This window comes from Sturnira hondurensis, unplaced genomic scaffold (genome assembly GCF_014824575.4).
Source record: "Sturnira hondurensis isolate 20B ecotype Veracruz unplaced genomic scaffold, ASM1482457v3 Scaffold0023417, whole genome shotgun sequence".
Taxonomy (NCBI): Eukaryota; Metazoa; Chordata; class Mammalia; order Chiroptera; family Phyllostomidae; genus Sturnira; species Sturnira hondurensis.
In genome coordinates this window covers 178,044-187,259 of record NW_028096048.1, presented here as the reverse complement: position 1 = coordinate 187,259, position 9,216 = coordinate 178,044, and the positions used below count along the sequence as shown (strand labels likewise).

At 45.6% G+C, this 9,216-nt stretch overlaps 1 protein-coding gene across 1 annotated transcript; it reads right to left on the bottom strand.

Annotated features, from left to right (window-relative positions):
- Positions 1-477: 477 nt before the first annotated feature.
- LOC118981019 (ubiquilin-1-like) lies at positions 478-2,022 on the bottom strand. The gene has a single exon (XM_037037746.1). It carries the CDS (start codon positions 2,020-2,022, stop codon positions 478-480), a length of 1,545 nt encoding a protein of 514 aa, XP_036893641.1.
- Between the last annotated feature and the right edge of the window lie 7,194 nt (positions 2,023-9,216).

The window sequence follows — 9,216 nt, the reverse complement described above, 5'->3', positions numbered from 1 at the left end:
CATAGGCCATAAAAAAAGCCATGGCTTTGGGAGCAGGGGAGAGACTGGCAAATCCCAGAATGCCTTCAGCCACTTGAGTAGGAATTAGAGGTGGCTCATGGTGATGATGGTAATGTTGGTGAGGAACTGTGTTGCCAACTGAGCAGGACAAAAAATACTGAAAAAGATAGGACTGTTCAAATTTGGAAAATACCCTGAGATCATGGGTATGAGAGGGTCAAGTGCAAACCCAAGACCATTTAACAGGATCCTGTTCTCCCCCAAACAACATTCCCTTTGCCTGTCTATCCCTAAATGGACATCACACATGAGATGCAAGCAATCTTTTTAATGTAGAACAGGCTTGGGTTGTACCAGTGCGCACGTGATCTGAATAGGAGGAATTCCCAAAATAAGCTACTTCCCCTCCCTTCCCCTTTCCCTCTCTTTTCCTCCCTCTCCACGAGGTGGTGCATTGTGAGCATCAGCTGGGAGACCCTAGGCCTCTGGTTCCCCCAGCAGCTTCCCAATGGCAGCATAGATGTCTCCGCTTGTGGCCATCAAAGCCTGCAGGTTGGCATCACGATTAGCAAAGCCCATGGCCTTCAGATATTCCAGTCCTTGCTGGTACCTGCTGTCAGTGAGGAGGGGTGAGGATAGTGAGGACTGGGTAGACTGGGAACAGGCATTGGCCAATTCATGAAGTAGCTGAAAAACTGCCATGGCAGGTTGCACAGGGGTTGTTCTGTGACCCCGTCCTGCATCCCTAGTTTCAGGGGCTCCTGTAGTCCCATGCGGTTTACCTGGGCCCCATAAAAATGGTCCCAGATCAGGTACTTCCCTGGACAGTATCTGCAGGCCCTTTTCTATCTGTACTAATGCCTGCAGTGCTCGTGGGTTGGTGAGGATGGGAAGTAGTGGTATATGATGTCTCAGGGGGCTATGAGTGGCCAGCTGGTGTAACAGAGCTGGGTTTTGCTGGAGGACATGCAAGGCTCTACGCAAGGCAGAGGGCGAGGGTCTCAGCTGACTGGTTAGAGTGGCTTTCCCTATGGGCTGCTGGCCATCCTGGGAGGAAAGCTCTTGGCCTGAGTATGAGTCTGGCACACTGGTCCCACACCCTGAATTGGCCTGGTTTGAGGCCATGCTTCTGGCCTGAGCAGCTACTCCCACACTGACCTCCTGTGCCATTGACCTAGAGGGGACAGAGGCAGTGGGGATGACAGTGGTGGTATCAGTACTGCTGTGAGCATTGGCCTCCCCTCTGCAAAGCTCTGAACCTGTGTTGTGGCCTCTGGAAGCAACCAGTGGGGCAAGAGCGAAGAGCATGAGTTGCTGGATATCAGAGGAAACCGGATGCATAGCATTATCACCACCTGGCACTGCCTTCGATGCCTCTAGCCCCTGCTTGTCTGCCTGCAGGACCTCCTGTTGCTGAGCTGCTTTCTGCAAGGTTTCTGGAGTCCTAAAAGCTGACTCAGTTTTCTGTACTGGCCTTGAGGATTCAAGAACATGGCTGTTATTGGCTGGTTTCTCACTTGCCAGGCCTTGAACTAGAGGATCTTCCAAGAACTGCACCACAGGCTCAGGCGCAGCCGTCAGCAGTTGAGCCAGCTGGCTGAAGAAGTCAGCCAGGTCAGGTGAGCTCCGGGCTAGCCAGCCCAGCCTGGCTACCAACCCAGCACGGTCTGAGGTGGAGGCTTCAGAACGATGGGTGCAGTGGCCTGTGGGATCCGGCAGAGTTCGGGGACTGGACAGATGGTTTCTGATCACCAAGTGGACCGTAGATCCATCAAGAATGCCACGCTGGCTCAGAATGTCTTGATCCCGGAGGATCTTTCCAGTGAAGATGAGCACCAGTCTGTCAGTGTCCCAGTGAAGGCGTTTGGAGATCTGTTTCTTAAAGTGGCGGACACTGCTATTTTCTGCCAGCATAAATTCCTGGCAGTCATGTGGGGTCTTGACAGACACTCTGATGATATGTGATGTCTCTCGACCAGACACCAGGCAGCTGTCTCCTGCTTCTTCCCTAGCCCATGCCATATTTTCTTGAAGGCAGGTACAGGAGCACCTGAGGGCCAGTAGAAACGTAGATGTAACACTGAGCACACCTGTGGGCAGGGGCCAGTGGGTGTCCAGTGATGTCCTCTCACCCACGTCCTATGGGTACCACCTCCCAACTTACTCCTGCAGCCACCTACCTCCCACAGGCACAGCCGCTGCCCTTCTCCAGGGGCCGCCTTAGTGGATGTGATGTCAGCCATGAGGTCACAGTTGAGACCTGAATGGGGGAAGGGCAGAGGTTGTTGAGGGCAAGGGGGAACTAGCCAGAGCGTAGCTTTAAGGAAGTAAAAGATGTTTTGCTAACTAATGCAAAGAGGCTCTGGGACACACCGGAAGAACGGGGTGTGCCAGAGCAACGGTCAGTCAGGCAGATAGACAGTCACTAGGGGAAAAATTTTACCCCTGTGCACGAGCTCAACTGACCAATCAAGTAAAGGAGCACGAGCCAGTGCACGAGCTAACTCACCAATACTCAGTAACCCTATTGTGCCCCTGAGCCAACCGCTAACCGCCACATCTGCTTCTGTAACCAGCTTGCTTGCGCGCCTCCATAAAACCCTAAGCCGGTAAGCATTTGGCACAACTCTCGTTTGCAGCCCTCGCGGGCACCGTGTCCTTGGACACTTTGAGAGTTCGCCCCTGCGCAGGTTAAATTTGGCCAATAAAGTAACACCTTTGAAACCCTGAAAGTCTCCGACATTTGTTCTCGCGGTTTCGAATGCAACAAGGTCTCTACCACCTGCCTTAGGTTGGCTCTCTTGATGATTTGAACTAAATAGTAATTGAAAAAAAAATAATGTTTCTTTTTAGAACATGTTCTGCACCAGCCTCTGTTACTGCTGAAAATCATACCAAATGAGTTCAGTCAATGAATATAGCTGAGTTGAAAAGGCAACCATAGAACCAGTTCACAAAATACTGGCTCTAGTCACCTACCTTTCACTAAATTACTATGTAATGGCCATGGCTTACTCGGGACCACAGGTTCCCTTTTCTATATGAACGGAATGAAGAGATGTGTAATTAGTCTGTCCAGCTTCACTCAGGGTCTTGTAGGCAGCTTGCATGTGAGAACCACAGGCTGAAAAACCCAGTTCCAGGAAAGACAGCATCGCATTGTGCTCCCCAAGAGCTTGCAAACAAAGTTGCTCCCAAAGAGATAAACTATGATTTCAGTTCTCACAGGAACAGAGCTCAACAAAAGAAGTTGTGAGAAACTAACAGTTTGACTTTAGGTTTTTAGAACTTAACAATTAGATTTTAGGTATATTTGAAAAGCAGATTAGTCACTTGGGAGGAGTCATATTTTGGCTGTGAAAACAAAAATCAGAAACTCTCAGGCACTGTTTTGACAACTCCAGGCAGGTGGTATTAGGAGACTTAAGAGTTGGAAAATTTTAGTTTAAGGTAAATAGTTGTAAGCCTAGAAGATAATGAATACGTGAAAGTTATTGTTTCAGAAACTACAGATAAGGTTCCCAGGAGAAACAGCAGACCTCCTGGGGCACTGCTAAAGATCACCACCTGGGGAACAATTGGAGACATCCAGGCCATTGTGTTCCAGGGAGAGACAGAAGACAGCCCACCCCTGGGAACAGCTAATTGCCCAGGGTGAGAATACTGCAGTTATTTTTTTAATCTAATTTTCCCTGAATTTCAAAACCCCACTGCACTTTGTTCTCTGTTACAAAAAGGCTGGCTTGGAATAAAATGTAAGATGGTCTGTTGGGGCATGAACCCATAGACCTCTCAGATTCCTGGCCATCTGGATAAAGCGCCCATAAAGATTCAATCCCTGTCTCTACATATTGGGTTCAGTATGTGACAGGCAGCAAGAATGCCTGTGTCTTTTCCAGTGTCTAGTGGGGCCCTAGAGTAAAGTCTCTAATCCCTATAGCAATTATAATTTTTTACTGTAAAAATAAATATATCAGGCTGTTTTGGATTTTTGCCATTTTTAAATAGAGTCAGAGCTGCCACCCCAGAGGAATTAATTGGTACACCTTATTTCTCAAACCTCTGAAATGTTTGGACTAGGCTTGTAACAGTGTGCAGCCAAGAGGGGAACCCCAAAAAGGGATTTAAAATGGGGTCCAGAACCCAGGGTGTCCAGGAAATACTAGAAAGACAAATAAGATGTCCTCACCCCTTACCCACCCCCACAGGTGTCAGTCGGGGGAAGGGACAAATGGAGCAGGGCCATTGACAACTGTTTTGCGTAACAACAGTTTCACTGACAACCTCTAGAATGGTCATTTAACCTTTAACTGGTTTCATAGATATGTTAAATAGCTGTGGCCACGCTTTGAGTCAGAGAGAAGGGAGTGACTTCCACGCAGGATGTAACTGGGAGGCAACTCCCAGCCCCCATTACAGCGCCTGTGTGAGAGCTTGGAGATGATTGGCTCCACGCCCGGAGCCACACCTGCCCAGACTCCTGATGGCAGGCCAGTAAACTTGGAATAATACAGGAGTGCTGGCTAGTGTAGCCGATTGTAGGAGGAGTTGGAAATGGGTCTGCAAAGGAGGACTGGCGCTAGGATTTAAACCCAGACACTGCAGCCATTTAAAGAGAGGAAACTGTGAAGCTGTGGCAGTGGAGAGGGAAAGCCACATGCTTCTGGCAGAGTGGGGGCCCCTGCAGCCACGTGAAGGAAAGAACCACTTGGTTTTGACCAGAGTGCAGACCCCTGCAGCTTTGGTAGAAGAGGACCACGCAGCTTTGAGGTGCTCCCCTTGGCTGTGTGGCCTGGGAATCAGGAGAGACTTTGCCTGGAAAAAGGGTGAAAGAACTCTTTGCCAGTAGACCATGAGAAGGTGCCACATGGCTTTGGAGTAATTAGAGATCCTGCCTGGACGGTGACACAGTTGATGGTGCCAGCAGCCTGAAACATGAACGTGTGCTTCTTTTCCTGAGTTATGGTACCCCGAATTAGGGCAGGGGGAGAAGGAAGGGCTGTGGGCCGCTGTGAGTATCCTAAAGGACTTTGATATTTTAATGGGGACACTGGGTCACTACTTTAAGTCTGTACAGCTTTAAATAAACCTTTCCTTTCCTCTTTGCAAATCTCTGGCATTGAGAGATGTCTTTCCTCTGGCAACAGACAGACCAGCCCAGTAGGTGGTCAGGATGGTATTAGTATACCATCCTCCAGGGTCCAGGTCCCTGTGTGTCTGTTCTGTAACAGGGTCAGTAACCTTCAGAGTAGGCCAAAACAAAACAAAAAAAAACAGTGAATTCCAAATGGGTGTGCAAAGCTAACAGGAAAGCAGACCCACTGAAGACAGCATTGGAAATGAAAGGCATTCTTTGAAACTAGCACCACTGGCTGTAGCTAAAGAATAACAGCTGAGTAGCACCTATTATAGAAATTGCTTTCTTGGCTTATTAACACCAATAGAAATTTCTTCCTTCTACTTACGTATTTTTCCCCTTCCTCTCTGCTGTCATAAGTAAAGTAATATATAACCGTGAATGAACTCTTGCCTCTCCACAAACCTGTTTCTCCCACAGACTTCTGTATCTCAGCTAAGTTTACAGACAAAACAGCTGATATCAGAACAGAATTTCAAATCTGCCTATCTGTCCAGTCTCCTTCCCTCTTCTAGTAAGATTATTGACCAGTTGTTCAAGCCCAAGACACAGAAATCATCCTTGAGTCCTTTCTTTCCATATTCAACTTATCAGCAAACCTTATGAGCTTTTTCTTTGAAATATATCCTCAATCTGATCACCTCAATACTTTCAATACCTCAATAGCCTGCTAGGTTGTGTCCCTGCTTCCTTTCTTGGACCATCAAAGTCTCTACTTCCCACAGTTTTGTGCTGGCCTTAACCTATCAATAACCATTATTGTGGCTGGACGGGCCTTGTGGTTCTATTATTGCAAGACACCCCTCAGCAATAGCCATCAGGAAATCTTGGAAGAGACAGACTTATTCTTGGGTTAGGCAAAAAGTTTTTTTTTTCTGTAAGATGGCTCTAGCAGCAGTTAGTTGTCTTTAACTTCATCCTAAACAATTTTGTTAGATTGTATTGTGACAGCTGTCATATCATTGTAAATTTTAAAAAAACTTATCAAGGAAAATGTATAAAGGGCCCATGCACAAAGACAACAGGGTGGGGGGAGCATTAAATGTGGGAGGTAGGGTGGGTAAGGCAGGGGAGAGTAATGGGGAGAAAACGGAGACAACTGTAATTGCACAGCAATAAACTAAGATTTAAATGCTTCTTTAAAAATTCAAAAAAATAAATAAAACAAACTTATCAAAACTGGTAAATTTTTGTGTAGCCATTTTAATATTGAAGATAGAAGAAAATACACATTTTTGCATGCTATGCTTTATTTCAAAAATGATAAAAATGCAAATGAAATGCAAAAAAAATCTGTGCAGTGTATAGAGAAGGTGCTGTGACTGATCAAACATATCAAAAGCATTTTCAAAGCTTCATGGCTGGATGATGCCTCAGGATCAGGTAGACCAGTTGAGGTTGATAGCAATCAAACCAAGATATTAATTGAGAACAATCAATGTTATACCATGTGGGAGATAGCTGACATTCTCAAAGTATCCAAATCAGTAAAGTTATCAGTGAAAATGAAAAATGTGTATTTTATTTTACTGAAAATGAAAAATGTGTATTTTATTTTACTAAACAGACTTTTTGGCGAACCCAATATTTACAGGTCCTGGAATTTATATAGTGTTGGGAACCACCCTGCCTGGCTTCAGAAACTGTAACCCCCTTGTGGCTAAGGCTGAGTAAAAAGGCCTTGAGACCATGAGCCACTAAGGAGACAAAGCTTATCTTCCTGGAAGGGGCACAGGCTCTGCCCCCTTTTACTTTACCCTGCTTGGCTATGGACGGATGACTTGTTAGCCAGTAACAGGTAAGATTCCTCAAAAGAGGGATACCCTAAGACAAGCACGATCTCAAAGAGGCCCTCAGGGAAGGACTTGGGGGCTATAGAAAAAGAGGGTGATGGACCTTTGCCCCTCAGCTTTGACATAGCCTGAGTCCTAATCTCTTGGCTGCCTTACTTCCCTTGCCTGATTTAAGCCTAAAACGATGCCAGAGGTGGGTGCAGCCCTGTGCTGAAAAGGGCTGGTTCCCCTGCTTTGCTAAGAATACCCTCAATTGAAATGATAAGGGTCCAAGCAAAGAATGAGTTTGCTTCCCTAAAGTTTTGTGGCCTTTCAGCTATCTGACCCTTGTTCTGAATAAGCCCTGATAGTTCTTTGAATGTTATCTATATTTTAATCATTACTGACAATGATTGATGAGCTTTACCTATAGGCCCTATATTCCTATGTAAATTGAACCCAATAAAAGCCCATTGAAGAATAAGCTCCTGGCCCTTCTCCTTTAAGATATAGGCCACCTTTCCTTCCCATGCAGATTATGTCTTCGTAGACTTATTCTCATCCATGGTAGATGGGTTGGTGGGGCTCTGCAGGTGGAGCACCCCCACAACACGGCCATGTGGGACCACCTAACAGGGTTTGGAGATGGGGGAGTGGGAAGAGAGAGAGGCAAACAAAGAAGAGAGTACAGACCTTGGGTTCTGCTTTTATTGAGGCCAAGAGTGGGGGCCTAGTGTGTGGATTTACTCTTTCTTGGTGGATTTAAAACTCAGAAGCAGGAATTTAAACCACAGCAAGAGAAAAAAAAAACTATCAGAGGGGTTTCTTTCTCCTTATCTAGGTCTGCAGATGGCAGGGTTTTTTGGAGACAGCAGTCTTTGAAGTGGATGCCTCTTTGAAGTGGATGTCTGGGATATCAAAGCTGAAGTCAGGCACTTGCATTACAAATAAAGAAAAAGCACTGTCAGGTCTTAACACTATAAAAAGTGAAAATAATCTTTTATTTTTTTAAATATATTTCATTGATTATGCCATTACAGTTGTCCCATCCCCCCCTTCATTCTCCTCCACCCTGCACATCCCTCCCCCACCATTTCCCACCTTTAGCTTATGTCCATGTGTCACAAGTTCTTTATATTCTATATTTCCCATAAAATTCTTACCTTCCACCCTGTCTATTTTCTCCCTGCCGTCTATGCTACTTATTCTCTCTACCTTCTCCCCCCTTCTCTTCCTCCCACTCCCCTGCTGCTAACCCTCCATGTGATCTCCATTTCTATGGTTCCACTCCTGATCTAGCTGTCCTCTTAGTTGGCTTTTGTTTTAGGTGTGGTTGTTATTAACTGTGAGTTTGCTGTCCTTTCATTGTTCATATTTTTTATCTTCTTTTTCTTAGATAAGTCTCTTTAACATTTCATATAATAAGGGCTTGGTGATGATGAACTCCTTGAATTTGACCTTATCTGAGAAGCACTTTATCTGCCCTTCCATTCTAAATGAAAGCTTTGCTGGATAGAGCAATCTTGGTTGTAGGTCTTTGGATTTCATGACTTGGAATACATCTTCCCAGCCTCTCTTGCCTGTAAGGTCTTATTGGAGAAATCAGCTGACAGTCTGATGGGAACTTCTTTGTAGGTGACTGTCCCCTTATCTCTTGCTGCTTCTAGAATTCTCTCCTTCATTTTAATCTCGGCTAATGTAATTATGATGTGCCTTGGTGTGTTCCTTCTTGGGTCCACCTTCTTTGGGACTCTCTGAGCTTCCTGGATTTCCTGGAAGTCTATTTCCTTTGCCAGATTGGGGAAATTCTCCTTTATTATTTGTTCAAATAAGTTTTCCACTTGTGGCTGTTCCTCTTCCCCTTCTGGTACCCCTATAATTCAGATGTTGGAACGTTTAAGGATGTCCTGGAGGTTCCTAAGCCTCTCCTCATTTTTTTGAATTCTCATTTCTTCATTCTTTTCTGTTTGGTCATTTTTTTTCTTCCTTCTGGTCCACTCCCTTGATTTGAGTCCCAGTTTCCTTTCCATCACTATTGGTTTCCTGTGCATTTCCCTTGATTTCAATTACTTTAGCCTTCATTTGTTCGTCTAATTTGTGACTAAAATCAACCAGTTCTGTGTACATCCTGATCACCAGTATTTTGAACTGTGCATCTGATAGGTCGGCTATCTCTTGGTTGCTTAGAAGTATTGGCTCTGGAGCTCTGAGGTGTCCTTCTTGAGCCATAATGTTTTGATCTGTTTGCACCTGTTATGTATGAGGGGCGGAGCCTTAGGTGTTCACCAGGGCATAGGCGCCCAGTTG